Source organism: Symphalangus syndactylus, chromosome 3 (assembly GCF_028878055.3).
Source record: "Symphalangus syndactylus isolate Jambi chromosome 3, NHGRI_mSymSyn1-v2.1_pri, whole genome shotgun sequence".
In the NCBI taxonomy this organism is placed as follows: domain Eukaryota; kingdom Metazoa; phylum Chordata; class Mammalia; order Primates; family Hylobatidae; genus Symphalangus; species Symphalangus syndactylus.
Window position 1 is genome coordinate 68,499,193 of NC_072425.2, and position 24,784 is coordinate 68,523,976.

At 43.3% G+C, this 24,784-nt stretch overlaps 1 protein-coding gene across 3 annotated transcripts in view; it reads right to left on the reverse strand.

Moving 5' to 3' along the window:
- Positions 1 to 23,082, reverse strand: part of PCSK5 (proprotein convertase subtilisin/kexin type 5) — a 471,035-nt gene extending 447,953 nt beyond the window's left edge. For all 3 annotated transcript variants that reach the window (XM_055272213.1, XM_055272212.1, XM_055272214.1), the window contains exon 1: positions 22,381 to 23,082. In XM_055272213.1, coding sequence (XP_055128188.1) covers positions 22,381 to 22,572 — 192 coding nt within the window. In that variant the 5' untranslated portion in view covers positions 22,573 to 23,082. The remainder of the gene's footprint in view (positions 1 to 22,380) is intronic.
- Between the last annotated feature and the right edge of the window lie 1,702 nt (positions 23,083 to 24,784).

The window sequence follows — 24,784 nt, forward strand, 5'->3', positions numbered from 1 at the left end:
GAATAACATAGGGTTTCAGAAGGGCTTTGCAAAGTTTGAGATAGATCCCAGGCTACTTCTATATACATATTTTGGCATTCCTTTTTTTATAATACAGTAGGAATTACTGTATTACTGTATTGGGTTCCTACTGTATTACAAAAAAAAGAGGAATGCCAAAATCTGTAGCTTATTTCAGTATTTACATGTAACCTCCAAATGCAACTATGCTATTCACCAGATAGTTCTGGAATGCACAATGTGTATTAGCTCCTAGTGTATTAGAAGCAGTGAGATGTGGTAATGAGACATGAGATGAAAGTTTTCAAATGGACACTATATTTCAATCCGGCCAGGGCACAAAACTATATCTAAAAACTCATTGGAAGGTATCTCATAAATATGCAGCCTGGAGCCAAATGATCTTCTAGCCCATGTTCCCAGTATCCCCTGGGTAAGACCCTGAAGTTTACTTAGAGATTTGTTGTGCGGACAGGGCCTCTACAGAATCAATTACATTTAAAAAGCACAAATACGTGACACTAAACATCAACAAATATTTAAATACTCATATATGTGTAGCTATGTAAAGATCATCCCCTAACTCAAGTGCAAATGATTGTAATTAAGCAAAATCTGACTACCATCAAAATGCAATAGGGTTGAAAATAAGCTAATGATTCATGTGCTTTGATGGTAAGGAAAAGAGAAAAGACTGAGACCAGAGTGGAGCAAGAGTGGACTCCTCTGGGAAAGAGAAGTTCTGAGCTCTGTGGGAACAGCCAGCATACCAGGTGCTGAGGAAGAATGTGCCCAGTCATTTTTCTGAATCCTGGCTGCATATTTAAGATCCCACCCAAACCCAATCAACTGGGCTCTCTGAAGGTGTCTTTAAAGGCTTCTAGTTGTTTGAAACAAGTAGCCAGGATTGACAGCCACCTGAGTCAGGGAGCTGAGGATCAGAGAAAGAAAACGCTAAGAAAGAAGAGTTCCAAAAAATCAGGATTTGAGCGACTGCAAGGAGACAGAGCAGGTTCATTCTAGAAAGGATCTGGTATGAGTGGGGTGGGGAGGTATCCAGAGCTAGGTCCCTTTGTCATTTACAGAAAGAGCAGAGGAAAATAGCTTTCTGTAGAGGAAACGATATTCAGATGACTGAAACTACGGCAAGCTGAACAGACAATGTTCTCCACACTACAGACTGTAGTCATTCCTTATGCTATGTGTATGTATGTACACATTCTCAACAATTACCTTCTGTTATCATGTAGTAGAGAATGGGTCACATAGTCTGCTCAAAGCTGTCTAATGGCTTCCCTCCTCACTCAGTACTGACTGTGCATGCAAGTCTGCAAAGACCTACAGGCTTCCTCCTCAAAGCAGCAGTAGCAGCAGTAACAACTGAGAGCTTGTTAAAAATGCTGAATCTCCAGCCCCATCTCAGATCTACTAAACCAGAATCCACATTGTAACAGGATCCCCAGGTGCACATCAAAGTGTGAAAAGCACCAACCTTCAAGATTTAACCCATCTCTCCGACCCACTCCCATTGCCTCTCCAGCCCATCTTCTACCACTGTCTTGCTCACTCAGAATCACCAGGCTTCTTGCCATGCCTCCAACATAGTAGGGTTCTTTGCACTGGCTGTTCCCTCAACCAGAACGTGCTTCCTCCAGGCATCTTTAAGGCTCATTTCTTTCCCTCACCTTCTTCACAAATTTGCTCATGCCACCTTCTCCGTGAAGACTTCCTAAGCCTGTTTACAATCGAAAAAAAAATTTCCAGTCTCAGTTCCCCTCTTCCCTGCTTTTTTGTTGTTCTTTTTTCTTCTTCTTCTTCTTCTTCTTTTCTCCTTTCCTGTTCTCTATCCATAGCGCTTACCACTATCTGACTTACTTTTTGTTTCTTATTCATTTGATTATTAGAAATCTCCTTTGATAGACTATAAAATATGACCACAAACTCTATGCAACTCCTTCTATCAAGAGATGAAATATATATCTTTACCTCTTGAAGCTAGGCTTGGTCATATGACTTGGTTTGACCTATGGGATATTAAGACACAGGGAGAAATTGGAAAAGCACTTTGCACATTGAGGCTACTCTCTCAAGCTCCTGGGATACCTTCTTGTCACCATGGGAAAATACCTAGCCTGCTGAATAATGAGACACAATGGCCAGGTCCCCCACCACTCCCCATAACCCAAGCCAGCACCAGCAACCAGCACCTACCACCAGATATGTGAGTGAAGCCATCCTAGACCAGCCAGGCCCCAGGTGACCCAGCAGTCAACTCAAGAACCTATCAGTTAACTCATAGCTTCAGAGGCAATAATGACTGTGGTGTTAAACCACTGAGTTTCGGGTGATTTATTTCGAAGCAAGTTTGCACACTCTTCTGATGAGCACTTAAGTTCCAAGAACGTAGAGATCATTACGCACTGCTGCATCTTCAGGGCTTAGCACAGTGCTCAGCATAGTGTGGGCATTCTAAAATATTTGCAATGAATATTGAAGGACAGAATGATGACAGAGAGAAAACTCACAAGTGAAAGGAATGAATAAATGCCAGCCATGACTTCTACAGGTGAGAGACTAGAAAGTGGGAGAAAGACTTCCCGGGTTCACTATATGGCCTTTTCAGAATTAGGTTGAACAAAATAAGATTTTATCTACTTTGGCAATAGAATACCTTAGCAAAACAAAACCTACATGTTCACATGCAATGTATCAATTATTTCATAATAGTTCTTGTTTCATGATGCCTAACTTGCCTAAGACTTTACAATCAGGTGACCTTTAGAATATTTTTCACATTACACAGCCTTTACTCTCCCCGTTTTTAAGCTATTCAGATTTTTAACAGATCGCAAATCGGCAAACCAAATCACTGCATGTTGCTTCAATTCTGTCTTGCCAAAGAAGAAAAATCTGCTGCTTTGGATTCATTTCAACAGTTGGAAATTCAGGCCATCATATTTTAAATCTCAGATGTTCCCCACTGTGTCCACATCACATAAATCAGTGAGTGAACCGATACCCACATGTTTGTGAAGCCAGTTCTCTCACAACTAAAGCATAATGTCCTTTGGAATGGAGAGGCAAATTTAAGTGGATTCTGCAGCAGTGGGTGTCATAATTCTGGAAGCACAATGTGGCCCTCAGCAAAGGCACAAACAAGTGCTATTGGCAAGCAGAAAGAGAGTTCTCTATTAAACAATTTTTTGAAGTACAAAATTAACGTGCTATTTTCAACTGATGGGGAAGAACAAAAGACAACCTGCAACACATTAAGTTTCTGTCTTCATGGAAAGAGAAAAAAAAACTGAATTTTCTAACGAAGCTTACCAGTGATTAACAGGTCTATCTGAACTCATAGAATAAGTTTCATGCAAAGAATCAGCAAGGTCAATAAATAATGTGAGGACAAAGAAGCAACTCTGAGAGCAATTAAGCTCTAGGACCTTTAGGGTGTCTTTCAGGAAATGCAGATCTCTAAACAACAGAATCACATACACACATTTGGAAATAACTAATAAATGGCTTCTGATTTTTTTCTTGGATATACATAATTACCAACTGAATAATCAGCAAAATGTATGCTGGAGTTCACTAAGGTCTTCCTATTACATCACAGCGTTCTTATCCAGAGTATCACAATCTTTTTCTCTCCTTTGATCACATATCTTAGTCTACACTGCACACAAGGCTAAGGAGAAACCTATTGAGCTTGGTCTTTTGTGTTTGTAGAGATGGACTAGGTTCCACAAAAGTGAACTGATGCCATGAGTCCTGGTGACTTAAAACAAAAAAGGTTTATTTCTAGCTCATGTTATGTATCTTCGTGCACTGGGCTGGGTGGGAGTGCCGCTCATCACATCTCTCAAGCACTCAGACTAATGAAGCATCCACCATCTGGAGCTTTGCCAATCACAGGGCAGATGCAGCTCACCACAAATCACTCACTGACTGTAAATGAAGGGACACGTGTCACTTCTGCTCACATTTCACTGGCCCACTGAAGTCACCTGGCCATGCTCAACACCAAATATAGGAAAATTCAATCTTATAATACAGCCAAGGGAGAGAACCAGAACCATTCAGTGAACAGTGCTAACAATTGCTGCGGGTTTTATTTACTCCCTGCCTGTTTTTGCCCACTCCCATTTATCCATTTTAGAAAATTTTTCTGAGGGCAATTTTTTTTTTTTTTTTTTTTTTTTGAGACGGAGTCTTGCTCTTGTTACCCAGGCTAGAGTGCAATGGCACAATCTTAGCTCACCGCAACCTCCACCTCCCAGGTTCAAGCGATTCTCCTGCCTCAGCCTCCCAAGTAGCTGGAATTACAGGCACCCATCACCACACCCGGCTAATTTTGTATTTTTAGTACAGACTGAGTTTCTCAATCTGTTGGTCAGGCTGGTCTTGAACTCCTGACCTCAGGTGATTTGCCCGCCTTGGCCTCCCAAAGTGCTGGGATTACAGGCGTGAGCTACCGCGCCCAGCTCTGAGGGCATTTTAACTACAGAAAACTCTTCTAGGTGCCAACTGGGTCACAAAGGTGAACCACACAGAAATCCTATCTTTTTTTTTTTTTTTTTTTGAGATGGAGTCTCACTCTGTCACCCAGGCTGGAGTGCAGTGGCGCGATCTTGGCTCACTGCAAGCTCCACCTCCCGGGTTCGAGCAAATCTCCTGCCTCAGCCTCCCAGAGTAACTGGGACTACAGGTGCGCGTCACCACACCCGGCTAATTTTTGTATTTTTAGTAGAGACAGGGTTTCACCATGTTGGCCAGGCTGGTCTCAAACTCCTGACCTCAGGTGATCCGCCCACCTTGGCCTCCCAAAGTGCTGGTAATACAGGCATGAGCCACTACACCTGGCCCAGAAATCCTATGTTTAGGGGGATTATTATTATCTAGCAGAGGAGAGAAAATCAGATAGATAAGATAGATAGATAGATAGATAGATAGATAGCTAGCTAGCTAGCTAGCTAGCTAGCATGTAAGATGAAAATGCCAACTGCCAATAAAAAGAAGCATACAAGGTTCAATGAGAGTTTAAACAAAGGAGGTTTTAGCCATAGGAAGTTTCATTTGAGGAAATGACATCTGAGAAGGGCTTTGTAGAACATAGTGAGATCTGGACATGTGGATGTCCCGGCAGTGAGAATGACATGAGTAGAGGCGGAAAAGCAGGACATGCCAGTTTATGTGCACAGAATGGCAAAATAGTTAGGTTGAATGATGTTGAGAACATTAAAGAAGGAAGAGGAGGAAAGAGAAGAAAAGGGGAGAGGAAGAAGTCAATTCTTTTTGACCAGAGGAAAGGGGGAGGCAGTGGGGACAGGGTAAGACTTGCACAATAATCCACATAAGAGTGAAAAAGGCCTTACCTACAGTAGGCCCATCACAGTTGTGAGGAAGGAATAGCTCTACTTTCAAACCATATATCCCATGAGAAAGCTCAGCTTTTCCATTGCTCCTTCATCTGGCCTAGAAAATACAACTCATCTTTCCCTCTATCTACCCAAGCCTGAAGGCCTGGAGGTTTGCAGCTTGCATCTGATAAAAGAAGAGAGGTCAAATGGGGAGACTCATCTCTATTGAGAGATTGGCTTCTGGCCATGTCACCCAACCAAGAGAATGTTCCCTTTATCATTAAAGGGAGTTAACTCCCAATAAATATTTGTTCTATTTGTCCTGAATTTGTTTCCTATCTCCAAGAATGTTTCTGAAGCCACTCCTTAAGGACTGAGCTGCAGGGCTTAATTTACGACTGTTTGTTCTAGAGTCTGCAATCCCTCCTCCTCTCCAGATTTAATTTCAGTGTTTTGGCACTTAAATGGCCAATCCAGCTAGGCCCTGCCATGAGCCTCTGACCATCACAAGAGTGTACAGCTTATTTTATACAGAGGACCTTTCTTTTAGGACCTTTCATGTGCACCAAAGCTGCTTGTTTTTGCTACTTCCATTGCTTCTAAATAAACAGTGAAATTTGCCCGTGATTGGAAATTGTTTCTTACTACTGACCAGTTTCTTCATTAGGGAACTCTGTGCTATTCTTCTCACTGCTCCAATAGACAAAAGACTTTCACTGCCACCCCAAGGAGATGGTCACAGCCAGAAGGATCCTTAGGGTTCACCAAGATCCACAGAGAAGCAATCACAGTCCTAGGATAATCTGGGACTTGGCTCTCGGAGTACATGCTGTCACACTGTGTACTCTGACTTTCATACCAAAAATGCTCATAGAAGTCAAAATCAGAAGAATGACCCTGCTAATGATGCCAAGGTCTGAAACACTAAAAGATAAGGGCTAGGCTATTTCCCAGGAAGCGTGGACTTTCGAATCCACACACAAATGACTCATCAATCCTAGATCACTGCTTTTTACCATACCCCTTTATAGAATATACAATGCACTACTGATTTCATTCTTGACTATATAGAATTTTTTGTAATTTTTCTCCAGTGTTCATATTTATTTTACATTTTACATAATTCCATGTCTGCAAAATACTTTAGAATTCAACCAATATTTAATGACTATGTATACAGAGTGAGACACTATGCTATATGCTACAGAGTAATAATTAAGTTCCTGTAGACGGAAAAAAAAAAAAAAAGTAAAACTTAACTATATTTAATTCCCTAAGAGAATTTTGGGCAAGCTATTATGCAAGTCAATGAAGTTAAAAATCAGAGCAATTCTACCTATACCTATATTTTACGTATAGTTCCAGAGCAAAATATAGGTAAAGAGGTGATATTTGATGAGACAAGGCGCATTCAGCATAGTATGGCTATAGACAAGAGTTGACATTTGAGAGGTGCCTTCAAGAAGAGATAAAATTTCCAGAAGAGCAATGGATCAGGTGAATAGTTTAGGTGGAAAGACTGATGCAGCAACAGGAAAGCATTGAGCATAATATCTGGGGAACAATAGGAAGGTCTAGCTTTATTAAGGGAATGAGTAGGAGAAATGATGGAAAAACTATTTCAGGACAAGTAGGTACAGGCCTTTAAAAGCCCAGAGAAGGAATCCATTGTAATGCAATAGGCAAACGGGAGCTACCAGTGGCTTCTGAACAGGGAAATGACATCACCAAAATTAAGCCTTAAGATGGTCCTCTCCAATCTCAAGCTCCACCTCTTCTTCCTTGTTAGTCTCCATTTACACTGTCTGACCTTCTCTTCCTCCGAGGCCTTTGCATTTGCCATCTCCTTTACGAAGACCTCATCCGACTCCAGACTACCACGTGGTTGGTGCTTTCTTAAAATTAGGTATCTGCGGCTGGGCCCAGTGACTCACGCCTGTAATCCCAGCACTTTGGGAGGCCGAGGCAGGCAGATCACAGGTCAGGAGTTTGAGACCAGCCTGACCAACATAGTGAAACCCCGTCTCTACTAAAAATACAAAAAATTAGCCGGGCGTGGTGGCAGACACCTGTAATCTCAGCCACTCAGAAGGCTGAGGCAGGAGAATCGCTTGAACCCAGGAGGCGGAGGATGCAGTGAGCCGAGATTGCGCCACTGCACTCCAGCCTAGGTGACAGTGGGAGACTCTGTCTCAAAAAAAAAAAAAAAAAAAAAATAGGTATCTGCTCAAATGTTCCTCCTCAGTGAGTCTCCCTGACCAACTAAATGAGTTCTCTCACCCTTGGTCACACTTTAGTCTACTAACATGTTGCTTTCCAACAGCACCTATCATAATTTGAAATTATTTTACTCATGTCATTACTGGATTATGGCTTGTCTCCTCCCACTATAATGCAAGCACCATGTGAGCAGACAAATGTAATTGTATTGTGCCTAGTAGAATGGCTGATAAAATAGGTACTCAATAACTATTTTACAGCCTTATTGAGATATAATTCACATACCAAACAAATCACCCATTTAAAGCAGTGGTCCCCAACCTTTTCAGCACCAGGGACCGGTTTCATGGAAGAAAACTTTTCTGCGGACAGGGGAGGGGGCAATGGTTTTGGGATGAAACTGTTCCATATCAGATCATCAGGCATTAGTTAGATTCTCATAAGGAGCACGCAACTTAGATCCCTCACATGCACAGTTCACAGTAGGGTTTGCTCTCCTACAAGAGTCTAAGGGCCCCACTGATCTGACAGGAAGTGGAGCAGCTCACCTGCCCCTTACTTCCTGCTGTTCAGCCTGGTTCTAACAGGCCACGGACCGTATCAGTCCATGGCCTGGGGGTTAGGGATCCCTGCTTTAAAGCAGAGTATTAAATTGTTTTTAGTATGTTCACAAAGTTGTACAAAAATCACCATAATCAGGGTTATTATTATTATTTTTTGAGACAGAGTCTTACTGTCATCCAGGCTGGAATGCAGTGGCACGATTACGCTTACTGCATCCTCAAAATTCTTGGGCTCAAGCCCTCTTTCTGCCTCAGCTTGCTGAGTAGCTGGGACTACAGGCTACCATGCCCTGTTAATTTTTTATTTTTATTTTTTTTGGGGTGTAGACCAGAGGGTCTCGCTTTATTGCCCAGGCTGGTCTTGAACTTCTAGCCTCAAGTGATTCTCCCACTAGCCACAAGTGACCTCCCAAAGTGTTGGGATTATAGGCAAGAGCCAGTGAGCCAGGTCAACAATCTATTTTAGAACATTTCATCACCTCCCAAAAAATCTCATACCTATTAGCAGCCACTCCCCATTTCCCACCAACCCTTCCAGCCTTACACAACCACTAATCTACCCTCTGTCTCTATAGATTTGCTAAATCTGGACATTTTATATAAACAGAATGATACAATAATGTGGCCTTTTGTGACTGGTTCCTTTCACTTAGCATAATATTTTCAAGGTTCATCTACATTGTAGCATGTATCAAAACTTCATTTCCATTGTGAAAAAATATTCCATAATATTAACATGAATACACCAAATTTTATCCATTTATCTGTTGATAGATTGTTTCTGCTTTTTGGCTATTGTGAATAATGACGCCATGAACATTTATCTACAAGATTTTGTGTGGACAAATGTTTTCATTTCTGTTGGGTATACATTTAGGAGAGAACTGCTGGGTCATAGAGTAGCTGTATGTTTCACCTTTTGAGGAACTGCCAGACAGTTTTCCAAAGTTGTCTCACAGCTTTACATTCCCATAGCACATTCCCACTGTAAATTGGAGAGTTGCAATTTCTCCACATTCTCATCAACACTTGTAATGATCTGTCTTTTTTATTATAGCCATCCTAGTAAGTGTAAACCAGTAGCTTATTGAGGTTTGACTTACATTTCCCTGGTGACTAATGATGTTATACATCTTTGGATGTGCTTCTTGCCCATTTGCATATGTGCTTTGGAAAAATGTCCACTCAGATATTTTGTGCCCATTTTTAATTGAGAAATTGGTCTTTTATTATTGAGAACGAGAATTCATTACATATTTTGGGTACAAGTCTTCCTCAGATATGATTTGCAAATATTTACTCCCATTCTGTGGGTTGTCCTTTCACTTTCTTCATGGTGTCCCTCAATAACTATTTTTTAAATAAAAAAATGAATAGAATTAATCTTTTATGACAAAGGAAACCTGTGACCGGCTCATAAATATGTGACAAATTCATGGCAGGGCTGGATCTAGAAGGGTGACTCAAGTCACCTGTTTTCAGCTTTGAGTTTCCTTCACTGGTTCCCAGCATTGTCCAACCAGCCCAGGAGCAATGACATCATCCCGTGATGAGTCAAAGAATGCAGCGTTTGGTAAATTGGTCCATGAGCACCAAATAGAAAGATGCCCCATAGTTAAAAATAAAGAAAAAAGGTCTTGCTGGAAGCTAGCCTGTAATAAATCCTAAGTGGCCTACAATTTTGTTTTCTTTGAGAAACTTTGAAATTGATGAATGGGGTTCCCGCCGACACACAAACATATTAGTTAAATGAAACTAGAATAGGCACAGGATGAGTAGGCAGTATCTTTCTAAATTTACATTATGGATATTTGCTTACAAAATTATAGGCCCTGGGATGATCTCCCCTCCCTGCTCTGTATTCAGACTACCCAGCTTTATTTTGGTTGAGGAACTCCCACCAGAGAAAACAAGGTACAAGCATGGGAACATGGATATACAGAGATCTGGTATATTTTTACAGCTGTAAGAGCTTCTCAGTATAGAAAAATACCAGACCTTAAGAACTTATTACAAAAATATCATCCCTTAAGTACTTATTTTATAGATATATATATACACACACACATATATACACACACGCACACACACACACACAGAGAGAGAGAGAGAGAATATAAACAGTTTGTCATACTGGGAAAGGCATCAAGGAAAGACTTGCTTTTAATAAATCTTAACTAGGTTCAATGCTGGCATGGTATCCAAAATGTAATTTTCCCAGGATAGAATTAACCTCTTAGATAATGCACAGAAAATTAAAATAGAAACTTAAATACTTCTTTTGTGATGCTAACCTCAATTAACAATCAGATGATCATACAAATGTAAACAAGATTAATCTATTATATAGAGCAATCTAAAAATGTTATATGTGATAGAGCAATCTATAAATAATTTTAAAGACTGATTTTAAAACGTATCTGTATTCCTGTAAGGTGGTAAAGTTTAGGCTAAGAATACATGAAAGGCATGTTCAGAACACAGCTTTGTTGTACTATATAAAATAAGTATTTAAAGGGCAGAATACATGATATGTGAATAAATTATAGTTATAATTATCTGTTATAATACTGAGATGGAAAGTAGACTATGTGACAACCTAAGCTAAAAGTCAACCTAAAATGTGAGATAGTATAGACCATTTAAAAAAATCATCCTTAAATATTGTGTCCTGGTTTTACATTCTCTGTTTCCACTGTTCCCTCTATATTCAGTGTTCAATACAATCTTCAGTTTTTAAACCAAATATGGGAGTTGAAAGCAATCACCCATGTGTCTGTCTTTATCCCTTAAGTTGGTAAGGGACCTGCAGTGCAAATAATAGCACACAGATGTGTAAAGCAGAGATAATACCTACATTTATCCAAAGAGAATGAAATACGGGGTAAGCTTCATGTTTATCTGCCCAGTGGATATATCAGCACAAATTACTTGGAATCCTCTTCTTCCACGCACTGATAACCCCTCAAATACTTCAGCCTCTGTTTCTTGACTCTTTCCAACTCATTAGTCTTCACCTGTTCTCTGCCTGTTTGTCTCACCTGCATCTCCATGCCCTGGACCTTATTATCAAGCAGAACAACTCCACCTAGTAGCTTACAAAAAAATAAAAATACTCTCTGGGTTGGCTCTCATCTTTCTGCTTCTACCACTCTTATCAAACTAGCCATCCATTTTTCTTTTGTTTGTAAAGCCCCTATGGCCACCCTATTCCATTGGTCCAGTAGTCCTATTTTGGCCCCACCAACTTCCTCACAGACTATGGTCAACCACTTCAGAGGTGGCACCTTTTGTATTCAAGAACTGTTTGCCTCCTAGTTTCCCAGAGTCTCTCTTTCACCTTCTCTCTTACTCTGGTAAATTCAAACTCCTTGTTTTGTCCTTTTCTTTTCTTTTTTTTTTTGAGATGGTGTCTTGCTCTGTCACCCAGGCTGAAATGCAGTGGCGCGATCTCGGCTCACTGCAACCTCCACCTCCTGGGTTCAAGCGATTCTCCTGCCTCAGCCTCCTGAGTAGCTGGGATTATAGACGCTCGACACCACGCCCAGCTAATTTTTGTATTTTTAATAGAGATGGGGTATTGCCATGTTGGCCAGGCTGGTCTCGAACTCTTGACCTCAGGTGATCCACCCGCCTTGGCCTCCCGAAGTGCTGGGATTACAGGCATGAGCCACCACACCCAGCCTGTTTTGTCCTTTTCTAATCTCAGGCTCCTGAGCATTAGTGAGAAAGGCACAAAACCATACAGACTGGTTCATTTTTTTCTTTTTTTCACTCACTCATTTAATCACTACTCACTGTGCAACGGCTAAGGACAAGCAGCAAATAACCTCATTGCTATTTGGCACATTTTTATATAGTCATCAATTATTAATTGTTATCAGCATTTCCCAAAAGTGTTCCAAAATACTGAAGTATCCAGACATCCATTTCATCCAGTCCCCGCTGCTCCAACTTGCCACAGGCGGTCATCTTTTTTTTTTTTTTTTTTTTTTTTTTTAAGTTCTGGGATATATGTGCAGAACATACAGGTTTGTTACATAGATATACATGTGCCATGGTGGTTTGCTGCACCCATCAACCCATCATCAAGGTTTTAAGCCCTGCATGAATTAGGTATCCGTCCTAATGCTCTCCCTCCCCTTGCCCCCCACCCCCAACAGGCTCCAGTGTGTGATGTTCCCCTCCCTGTGTCCATGTGTTCTCGCTGTTCAACTCCCACTTATGAGTGAGAACGTGGTGTTTGGTTTTCTGTTCCTGTGTTACTTTGCTGAGAATGATGGCTTCCAGCTTCATCCATATCCTACAAAGGACATGAACTCATTCTTCTTTATGGCTGCATAGTATTCCAAGGTGTATATGTGCCACATTTTCTTTATCCAGTCTATCATTGATGGGCATTTGGGTTGGTTCCAAGTCTTTGCTATTGTAAATAGTGCTGCAATAAACATACATGTTCATGTGTCTTTATGATAGAATGATTTATAATCCTTTTAAGTGACTGAGATCGAGGCCACTCTATACTCCTTTCCTCCTCAGCGGAACTCCTCTGACTCGCCACTCACCCTTCCTTCCTCTTTAGTCTGAGGCACCAACGTTTCTCTTCCTTTCCAGATGGACTTTTTATCTCTCTCTTTACTTATGCCCTGCATGCCCCCTGCCCACGTGCCCACTGTGCTTCTCCTGTGCCACACACGGTTCTAGGTGCTGGGGATACAATCATGAACGAGGCACTGCCCTCTCAAAAAGCTCACCAGCTAGTGGAAGGATAGGTGTGTAATTACACACACACACACACACAAATTCACATACAATTGGGATGACTATATCATTTATCTTCCAAACTTGGACATGTTTGAAAGGGGAGGTGAAAAATAATAAATGGGGTAAACTGATTTACTGCAGGGTAAAAAAAAAAAAAAATTTTTTTTTTTTTTTTTTTGAGACAGTCTCACTCTGTCACCATTCTGGAGTGCAGTGGCATGATCTCAGCTCACTGCTGCCTCAGCCTCCTGGGCTCAAGCAACTGTCCCACCTCAGGGTCCCAGGTAGCTGCAACTACAAGCACATGCCGCCACACCTGGCTAATTTTTGTATTTTTAGTAGAGACAGGGTTTCACCATGTTACCCAGGCTGATCTCGAACTCCTGGCCTCAAGTGATACAGCCGCCTCGGCCTCCCAAAGTGCTGGGATTACAGGTGTGAGTCTCTTCACCCGGCCAAAAAATTTTAAAACGAGATACAATGACTCTCATTTACTGAGTATTTGTGTGTCAGATACTATTCTAGCTACTTTTAACTCATCCTCACAACAAATGTATGGGGCGATCACTCTTGTTATTATATCCTTTTCACACATGAAGAAACTGAGGAACAGAGAGCTTAAGACACTTATCTAGGGTCCCCCAGCTAGGAAGGAGCAGTATTAGGTTTCAAACCCTTTTAATTCTAAACCTATCATCCTAACTACCCCAGCACATTGGCAAGAAAGAGATGAAGGGAGGGAATGGAGGCTGGCAGGTGGATAGAAGCAGGTGTGCAATGAAAAACTGTTGTACTCCATTTCTCTACTGCCCCACAACCTGACTTCCACTCCACTATTCAATCAAGCATTGGTGCTAAAAGCACTGGAAGCCTCCTTACCACTTTACACACATCCTCCTGGATTCTTTCTACAGCACTTCTCACTACTGCCCACCATCTAAAGGAGGCACCCTTTCTTCTGGTGGCTCTCTCCAGCTTCCTGGCCCCTTCATCTACTCCCATTCTCCCTTGCTCCCTAAGTGGAGACATTCTTTTCTCTGCCTTCTCTTCTCAGTGCACCTCTCTTCATGCTTCATCTCTTAGCAATCCTAAGCCCTTCCACAAGCTTCCTTTATACTGAGGTTGATGATGAGTGCTAATTTATACTTCTTTCCCAACCTAAATGCTCTTCCACCTACCGGACATTTCTATAAGCATGTCCTTCTATCTTCCAACAAAAAGAATGTTGATGATCCCACTTATATGTGGAATTTCGGGGAGAAAATGTTGACTACATACAAACAGAGTGTAACAGTGACTACCAGGGTGAGGACGGGAAGGAAGGAGATGTAGGTCAAAGGGTACAAACTCACAGTTATGTAGGATGAATTTGTCTAGAGATGGAATGTACAGCAGCAGTACTAGGGATAAACAACATAATAATACTGTGTTGTTTATTGAGTATTTGCTAAGAGACTAGATTTTAGGTGCTCTTACCGCAAAAAGGAGGGGTAACTATGGAAGATAATAAATATGTAAATTTGCTTACCTGTAATAATCATTTCACTATGTATATGTATATCAAAATGTCATGTTGTATACCTTAAATATAAACTAATGCTGAGCCTATCCTTTTGTTCTCAAAAATGATCCTGCAGACTCTCCTAATTCTACACAACAGTCCACCCTTTTCCTGGTCCCAAGGCTAAAACTTTACAGCTATCTTCACATTCTCCCTCCTCCTCATCCCCTACTTCCGTTTAGTTACCAAGCCCTACTGAATCATCCTCTACAAGAACTTCCAAATCTTTCCATTGTTATGGCTCCTGTTTCCACTACCAATAATCATTGCCAACACAATAACCACTCTGCCATTATGCATTCAGTTCATTGTGCACGCTGCTACCAGCAGACTCTCCCAAGGCATGACTGAACCATACTATACTACCCAGAAGTCCATTACTATTTGTCTTACTAAATGATAATTATGGGTGAAAATGTTCTAGCTTCTCAAGAACAGAGAATGTTTTCTGATCTGTATGTTACATGGTAGACTTGTGTTGGTAGAATCAGTGGGTTGTCCCTCCTTCTCAGAGATCTTCAATATAAACTTCAGTATAAACTTATCCAAAATGATAAGGTTGAAACTCTCTAGCCTAGGCGCATTTAGGGCCTATCAAACCTGATCTCTAGTGGTTTTTTTTTTTCCTTATCTCACATCTCTTTTCTCTTATTCTAGTAACAGCATCCCACTTTCCTTTGGGGAACTGTCCCTACCCAACTGGTGGACTGCCCATCAAAGGTCAACATCTCCCTTCGAGGGAGGACATGTGACCCAAGCTCACCCATCAAAATACTGCTGCCCTCCTAGACAAAGTGATCGGCCCACATATGGGGATACGACCCCACCCAACGATCAGGAGTCTTTTTCAGGGGTTAATTTCAATTCTGGATAAGAAAGGTACTGAGCAGCATAAGAACTTTGCTGCTTGCTAGAAAGCACCTTCTGAAGGAAAAGGAGAAATAGCTGATATTAGCACTACCTCTGGCTTTTCAGCTGGACAGGCCCACAATCATTTTTTTGAAACCCTTGGATTTAAATGTTTCAGAACTCATAATTATTCAGGTGAGAAAAGCACAATGAGGTACATACTTGAGTATATTACATACACCTCTATCGGGATCAAGGAAAACATCCCTGCAATCAAATTCAATTCATATTTCTGCAATGAAAGAAATTAAGGGCCTAATTAATGTCAGTTTAGGTCAAGGTAGGTTTTGCCATGAAGAAAGTGCAGATCAGGTAAGGTCTGATTACAAAAAGCATTCAGCTGTTTTCAAAAGGTCATTATAAAGGCATGTGAATCTGTTTAAACTAACAAATTCCCAGCGTGCTTATCTGCTTGTTTGTTAGTTCTAAGCAGTTTGGGGTCAATTTTTGACACTTGCACCTGAAAAAGTCCCATCTATATCCTCATGGGCCTATTATGTGTCAGTTTTACTTCCCACTAGTCTTCTATACAGACTCGCACTGGAGTCAAACTAAAAGACTAAGTTTTGATACTTTAAATAGAAAATCTTGCCTGGTCCCAGTGGCTCACACTTGTAATCCCTTAGGGATACCAAGGCAGGTGGATCACTTGAGATCAGGAGTTGGAGACAAGCCTGGTAACATGGTGAAACCCCGTCTCTACTAAAAAATACAAAAATTAGCCAGGTGTGGTGATGCATGCCTGTAATCCCAGTTCCTAGGGAGGCTGAGGCAGGAGAATCACTTGTGCCTGGGAGGCAGCGGTTGCAGCGAGCTAAGATTGTGCCACTGCATTCCAGCCTGGGCCACAAAGCAAGACTCCGTTTTGGGAAAAAAAAAAAAAAAAAAGAAAAGAAAAGAAAGAAAATCTTGCAACCTCCATATTGTATATGTCTTATAAACAAGGGCTGTCCAACAGGAGATGGGAGCCTTAGCTGGCTGGTTTTCTTGTCAGTTGCCCCCTCCCCTGTCCTGTCTCCATGGCTCCCGGGGGGGAAAGTGTAGCTATCACATCATCCTATGGGAGAATCAGGCACAACACTTATTCCTCTTCCTTTCAGCCCCCATTATATCCCCAGGGACAATCACAAGAATCTGGAAAATCACTGTATGTTGTTATTTTCTTTTGAGTGCCTGTGCATCTCTTCAGTGTCTTTAAAGATCATATAATGCTCCCTATGCCTTATTTTAGCTAATACACACTCATTTTGACTATTAGGTCACCTGATCTTCACAGCAACCCTATGAGGTGGATGGAGTAGGTATTACGGCTCCCTATCTGAAAAATGAGGAACTGAGGGTCAGGTTGGTTGATAAAAGTAAAGACCCTGGAATTTCACTCAAACCTGACTCTTAGTCTTGTTTTCTTTCCGATCTAATTTTACTCTCAGGATGAACTCAAACTGGAGAGTTTATTGGCATTGATTGTTCCTCCTTGGTACCCTTTGAGGTAGAGATGAATAATCTGTTGAAACTAGTGAGAACACTACATGAGTAATTTTATTCTAAACTATGTGCAAACTTTATTCTGGTAAAAATAAAAATTGACATATATATGCTGTGTATACATACATATATTACACACATATACATCTGTGTATATATCATATATATGTGTATATATGTGTGTGTGTGTATTCTAGCATGCATGAATGTCTATAAGCATTTATTTTTACCAGCCAGGAAGCTAAAGTCAGCTTTTCTGCCATTGATTACAACCTGAATTAAATGAATAATAAAGTCCCAATGCAGAGCAATGCCTGGAGATACTTCAGCCTTGGTGAAAACCAGACACTGCTTCACATAACTTGAACCGACAACAAAAATACCCCTCCCTGCCCAGGGGATATTTCTGGATCAGGACTCCCTCTCTCAGCCAAAGAGTCAGACATTGCTGAAAATTTTCTCACCGTACTACCCTATTTCTCTGGCTGACCTTTAAGGTTAGGACCTCTGGATGTAAGCCCACGAAAGACAGTGATAAGGCAAAGTCAGCTGCCTTTAGGCTCACAAAAATGCAGTTTTTCACTTCAAATAGACCCCAAAATCCCCAATGACCACATACAAACCATTCCTTATCTATGAGGTTAATGCAGCAGACACGCCATTACCAGGCCACGCACTCTGAATTGTTTTTTCCAGCAAAGGTTCCCCTACTATCCCTTCATTTGCCTCATCATAAGAAATATGCATATGAGAGCGGCTAGCAGGGGTCAGGGCTGAGGTTCTTGAGCATGAAGGGCTGCCCTGTGCAAAGCCAGATATATCACACAGAGACCAATCTGGAACTACAGCACCAATTAACTCTCCTGTTTACAAAATGCCTAAGAATTTATTAGGCAAGCACAATCCACTCCCATACAACCCATCAGACTAACCACATCCCCTATTTCCAGGACTATCCATAAGCATCCAGAATTCCCTGCCCTCTGTGAATCAACATTTCAAGCGTCCTATAATATTCACAGCTCAAAATTAATCAGCAGGGTGGGAGGTATTCAGGACATCTCTGAACAAAGTTCTCCCTGCGAATGTATCTCTTCCTACCTACTTGGAAAATGCTTCTTCTAGCTTTACTCACACAAACTACATTCAGAATAAAAAATAAAATGTAAATGCGAATATGATTTAACAAAATTTTTCAGGTTATTTTTCCTCCCTTTTGTCCATCTGCAGTATGCTTATCCTGTAACATTTCAGGGCCTATGACTAGAATCAATGAGGGAAGAGGACCCTGCCATGGGAAATCAATCCTAATTGTTTAGAATCTAACATAAAACTATTTTTAAACTATTAACATTTTAAATTACTCATTGAACGGGAAAATCATTTTCCCTGCCTACAAAGCTATGATATGGCTCTTACAATTCAATCTTCAAAAATATATTTTCCTGATCTTCACATTTCGCATCTCCATTTTTAAAATGCCTTCCTTTCTCCTTATCTAAAACTTTGGATCTCAATTATTTTGACCTTTCTCCTCAGATTCAGATTAAACAAACCTTTCGCTGCAAGCTTAACTATGTGCTGAGCAATGCATAGTTAACTCACTCTATTATCTAGAGATTTATCATTTTACAGATGAAGGAACAGAGGCTCCATTAAGTTCAGTGACTTTCCTGCTTTCACAGCCTCGAAAGTGGCCTCTCCAGAGTTTCCAAGTCCGCATGCTGTCAATGGGGGGCTCTAGGTAAAATATTTTTCCAGTATGGCTTGCATTTAGTTTTATCCTTCAGAGGTGTTATTCAAATTGTTATGTGGTTTGGGGAAGGGGCTTTGCTACTGGTAATCTCAGGCTTGAAACAAGGATTATAAGCAACTCACAGAAGGATAAATACAGCTATTGCACATCGTAAACAATCTGTTTGTTCACAAGGGATCTTCTCCCTGAATTCAAATAACCAGACATTAATTCTTCTTTGTAGATTTACTCTAAATGGAGGGCCACAATTAACACTATGTCAGGTCTTACTCCTTTATATCATTTCAATTGTCTAACCAGTAGATTGTTAGCTCAAAGGGTCAGAGCACATGATTAGTGAGGGAGGACAAAGGCCTCTCCCTCCACTCCCATGCAGGTCAATAGGCATGCACACCTCCTACCCTCGGCCAGCTCAGAAGGTGCTGGTTCCACTAGATACTAAGGGCTGATAGTCAGAACTTGTAGGGAAGAAAAGCAGGGCATTCTGCAGCTGACTCCGATACCAACCAAAAGATAATATATGCTAACATGACAACAACTAACAATGATTATGGTTAAGTATTATTATTGCAGGATTTCAAGGCACAACCATTCACAAAATATAAACATTTTGTGAAAACATATGCTAGCTCTATAAACAAAGGCAAGAAAACCTTCATTTATGTTCCCTTCTGGAAATCAAGCACGTCCTTTTTGCTTGTTTGTTTGCTTTCTTCTTGTGTTACTCTGCACATCCCATCTTTTTTTTAACAGAAGAGGCACAACTATTGTTTTCCACAGAAATCCCCCGGCCAGAAATGTTACCTCTCGTGACTTTTAAATGCTAAGATGCTACACAAAACATTACATTGATATTCTGAGTAAATGGTCAAAACTGTACCTTTACTGTGGTGAAAATTTACTACCTTACTCACCTAGAATATCATACCGAAGATATAAAAAATACTACCAGGATAGTAAATGACTGCAGAAATAATAACAAGTTTCAGTTCCAATTTGCAACACGTAAGATGAGACCCCAAGCCCAAATGGGTAAAAAACAGAACATTCCAGAGGCATCTGCAAATTAGTTACTGCCCTCAGCTGATCCACAGCTGGTTTACTGATGGAAAGAATAACAAAAGGATGTCTAAAGTGTTGAAAGGTCAGAGCAGTAAAGGATGAATAAGAAATATATTTGGCCCTTACATTGCAATGATATTGCACGTGTGAACTCCATTTACCACCCCAAAGACTTAGCATAGGCTTAAGCTCCTTTGATCTACAGAGGAAATGCTCTCCACTGTAGAATAGCTGATCTTTTTACACTGGTTCAAGGGGTCCTCTGTAACCTCTATAAGCACTAAATTTCCTCATTGGCGCTGTAAAACCACAATAAATCATCCTTGGTGTTATTTGTATGTAAACTTTCTTAGTATTATTATTTTTAATGAGAAGCCATGAATCTTCATTATAAGGCCTTTTGTAAAAAGTCAAGCAGAGGTTGCAGGACATCGCAATGTTTGCTTGTTCAAAAGTGGATTGGGTGACAATTTCTCCCATCTCACTATGCCAGATTCTGTCATATACCAGTTCTGCTCAATTAATTCAGAAAGGTAACAGCTGTTTCTGCCTTTGTTGTTAAAGTCAAGAAAGCTGGGTTCATTTGAACTAAATATCTGTGAACTGAGACCAGATATTTGCTTCCAGTCTACTGAGCCATTAAATCAGAATTCAAGGAAATGAAGATTTTACTTTCTTCCTCCTTCATCATGGGATGGAAGGGTTCCCTAAAAGGCAGGATCCGTGGGAGACTGGGCCTGCAACAGTCAGAGTACCAGGTCTGAATCATGGCTTTGCCACTGTCTAGCTGGTCTCGGTTTCCTCATCTCCTGTGTGTGAGGTAATATTCACCAAACAAGGTTGTTTTGAGATTAAGAAAGAAGGGTATGTTCAAGAATTTATTCCTCCAAAAATGCCTGGTCACGTGTGAGATGTTCAATGTTAGCAGAACCCTAGATGAATCTCTGGAAAGATTAATAGTACTAGCTACTTTCAGTGCTAGCCTCCCCAGTTCCATTCCCAGGGCATGGGCAGTGCCCAACTTTAAGTTCATGTAAAAAGACCTGAACGGACTCAGTGTTTTCTTCCAGAGAAAAAGAAGCCAGTAGAATCCCAACGAGCCTTTAGAATGGAAATCTTCCGCAGATGACAGTCACTCAAGCAACAAAATCTGGCTGGCTTCCCTTACTTCCTTAGTTTCAGGGGCGGGAGGGAATACAAACCGTGCCCCTTGCCCTAGTCTCAGTTCTCCACAGGGCTGGCTTCTCTGGAATATGTCCTCCCTCTGGGCGGGCAAAGAGCAAGATCTTGTGCTCCTGCTCCTCCGAACACTCCCCGCACTCCCCAGCTCCTTCTAGACGCGGCGACAGCAGCTCTGTCTCCTCCCCAGGTGCCGCATCCCCCAGACGGCGGGGAGGAGGGGCGGAGGGTGTCCCTGGGTTCCTGGGAGTGGAACGCAATGGCCTCAGAAACTGTCCTTACTCTCCCACTCCGCGGGCATCAGCCAGCACCTCCCTCTCCCTTCCCCCTGACAGAGCACGCAGGGTGCGTGCACCCCGGGCAGTCCCCAAAGCGCGCCTGCTGGAAAGGTGCCATCCATCACCCTCACCTCCCATTCCAGCGGATTCTCGCCTGAGCCCAGCCAGGGCCCGCTCCTCCGGCCAACCCCAAAGATGCTTGCGGTGTGTATGTGGAGGGGGGTACTTTCTGGGACCCACTTTCATAGCCCTCTCTACCCCCATTTCTCGCAGGAGTGTGGGGGGGAAGAGAACCAGAAAGCCAAGACCACTGAACCCGGAGTACTTCCAAATCTGTTACGCTTCCAATCATCCTCATAGCATCACCTTAGTTTAGGGGCATTTCTCCCTAGCAGGGGAGCTCTGCCAAGCCCGCGAGCGGCACCCCACAAAAACCCCGCGCCCCTGCTGCCTGCCCAACTCTCGCCCCACGGCGCAACCTCCCGGTCCGGCACCTTCCGTCCCCGGGTAAGACTCCTCGTTTTCCCGGAGCGGAACCCAGCCAGCAGGTTTCAGAAGTTTCCTACCTCCCCACTCCAACTCCCTTCCGGGAACCCCCACGCGGACCTCGCTTAAGACGAAGAAGCCTAGAGGTCTCCCCTAAATCTGCACTCACACCGGGTCCCGCCCCCTCTTCCCTCCCCCTCCTTTCTCCTCCCTTCCAGCTCCAGTCCCAGCGCCTCCGGCGTCTCCAGCGCCAGAGGTTCTCTAGTCCCAGAAGAGGAAACTTCTTTCTGGGCTAAATTCAGGTCAGAGCAGGAAAGGCTTTCCCTTCCCCGCAGGCATCAGAGGCGCGCTCACCCCCTATCCCCCAAAAGACCTAATTTCCCCCTCTCCCCACGATCACCCTCTCTGAGACTTTGCCTCAGATTACTAGTGCTACTCGACTTTTCAGGTCAAAAGGTCTAGCCGTCTCTGAAACCACCACAGGGGCACTCTAGATTTTTCCCGAGACCCTACCAGTCCCGCGTGGCTTGCAAAAGACAAATAAACAAAACACGGACCCGGCAACTCTGGGGTGTGTGTGATGTGTGTGTGTGTGTGTGCGTACGCGCGCGCGCGCAGGAGACAGAGCATCGCCCAAGAGTTAGGGCAACAGCTGCTAGAGCACATCTGGAAGAGGGGGAGGGGGTTCCATGCAGAGGGGACAAGAAGCCCCCAGTGGCTTCAGGGCCGAGGGCTGGGCTAGCCTGTAGTTCGTTACCTGTCCTATGTTGATGAATCCGTACTTGCTGGCGATACGGTTGGCCTCCGGGAAGCCCCCGGCGATTTTGACTGCCCAGTGGTTGGTGTAGACGCGCGTCCGGCACACGGGGAGCAGGCAGCCCCCGAGCAGCGCCAGCACGCAGAGCAGGTCCAAACGTCCCGGGCAGCAGCAGCGGCTCCCCCAGCCCATGGTCCCGGCGCCTCGCTGCTCCCTCGCTCGCTGGCTGGTTCAGCGCACTAAGGGCGCGCACAACTAACTTCTCCGGCCTGCGCCGCCCGGCGAGCAGCCCCGGGCCGCCGCGGCTCGCAGCCCCGGGCGATCGGCAGGAGGCGGCTAGCCCCGGCAGGGAGCAGAGCAGCGAGCCTTGCGCCGGCTCCTAGACCATCCCTGGGGTTGCGGGGACCTGTGCTCCCAGCTCTCCGGCCCGCGGGGCGCTCGGCGATGCTCCCCGGCTCGGGCGCAGGAGGCGGCTGAGTGGGGCGGGCGTCCTCCGCAGTTGGGTTTCGCCCCGGCTCGGCTCCCGGACTCTCCGACTCGGTCTCGCTCCTCCCGGGGCCCCCGAGCTCGGCGGAGATGGCCAGCGGGAGCGGTACAAGCAGCGACCGGGCGCCCCCTCTGCTGGCCCGGGCTCCTAGCGCTCGCTTGCTCGCTCCCAGCGCTCCCTCCGGCTCCGAGCAGCGCGCGGGGATTCTGAGTGGCAATGGCAGCAGCTCCTGCTCTGCATAAATGACTTCCCCCCGCCCCCCTTAACACCCCTCCTTTCCCACATCCCCCTCCTCCTCTCCCTCCTCCGCCCTCTTGAAAGCGGCCGCAGCCAGGCGCCGACCAGGTCCTAGCGCCTCCGGGTTCGCCCAGCTGTAACCCTCCAGGGTTTCGGGCAGCAAAGGCAAGTCTTTCCAAAGGACTGAGAAGAGCGCTCCGAGATCGTGGTTTTACCCTCTTCTCTTTCCTCCCTGCTGGGTTTGTATGAATTTACCGCCACTTCTCGAAAGACTAAAGAAATTTACCCGCCGGTGCGAATTAAGCGCCCGGAAGATTCATTCATCCTTGTTCTAAACGTCCTTAAATAACTAGGCATTTAAGGAGGTCACTTGCGTGTCAATTGCCGAACAAATAACTCGAGATTTTCACTTCGTTAATTCTTCATGCTTTTCAGCAGCTGTTTATTTTACACTTTCTGCTCCCGGGAGAAGCTACCACACAGGACAGTAAGTCGCATCGACTCCTAGAATTGGCTCGAAAGCCAAGTCTGTTGCCTGCTCACTTTCGAAATCTGCGCATCCGATACTAGGCAACGCCACGGGAGAGTACAATTCCGGCCTTGGAAGTGAGGAAAGATGTTTCTATGAATATTTGGTGTGCTAGTGGATGGACATGTTGGGCCAAGGAAATAACTCCATTCATTTGTTGGATTGCGTCTGACGAGGGCTTCTTTTTCTCCACCAAGGGAATAGTTTCCCAACTTTTCCAAGCACAGTCCTGTAACAGTGAAAGACTTTAATATAAAAAAGACCATAGAGGAAGTTCAGATGAGATATGTGGCCGCGTCACCTTCACTACTCTATCATGCACTGTGACTGCAGCAGGCAGGAGGGAGCTCAAATTAACCCTCTTCTCGCTTCTCCTTTACAACCTCCCTGCCTTCCTGGAGCGGGGGTGGGGCACAGGGTGATTTACTGTGACAAGAAAAATTACCCTGTATGAAATAATTCAACTGACTTTAAAAGTATTCACTATATCCCTAACTGTCCTCCTTTCCTCCTACCATGCCCTCTTTCTTCCTGTTAGTTAAATGTGTTTGAGATTAATTAACTCATCCCACCTATAGATTTTGGTACTGATTTTTTAAAATCTGAAACATACTGCAGACTTAAAATTCCACCAGTACCTTTGAGCATAGCATTTGACATTTTACATATTGTATAAGATATGCTATATTATTTAATCTTGAAAACAAACCCACAAAATAACATCATCCCCACATTATAGCTGAAGAAATAGAAGATCAGAAGAACTAAAACATGTGCAGAAGGGTATGTATTTTATTCGTTTATTTATTTGACTGATTCAACACATCTGTTTTGAGCACCTAGCATGTGCTGTGAATTGTGCTGTACACTGGAGAAAGGGGAAGGGGGAAGCACAAAAAATTAGTGGAATTCAGAATCTCTGAATACTCTAGAGTAAATGTGGTTTATTATTGTATGTATGTATGTATGTATGTATGTATTTTTGAGACAAAGTCTCACTCTGTCGCCCAGGCTGGAGTGCAGTGGTGTGATCTTGGCTCACTGCAGCCTTCGCCTCCCGGATTCAAGCGATTCTCCTTCCTCAGCCTCCCCAAGTAGCTGGGATTACAGGCTGGCTAATTTTTGTATTTTTAGTAGAGACAGGGTTGGCT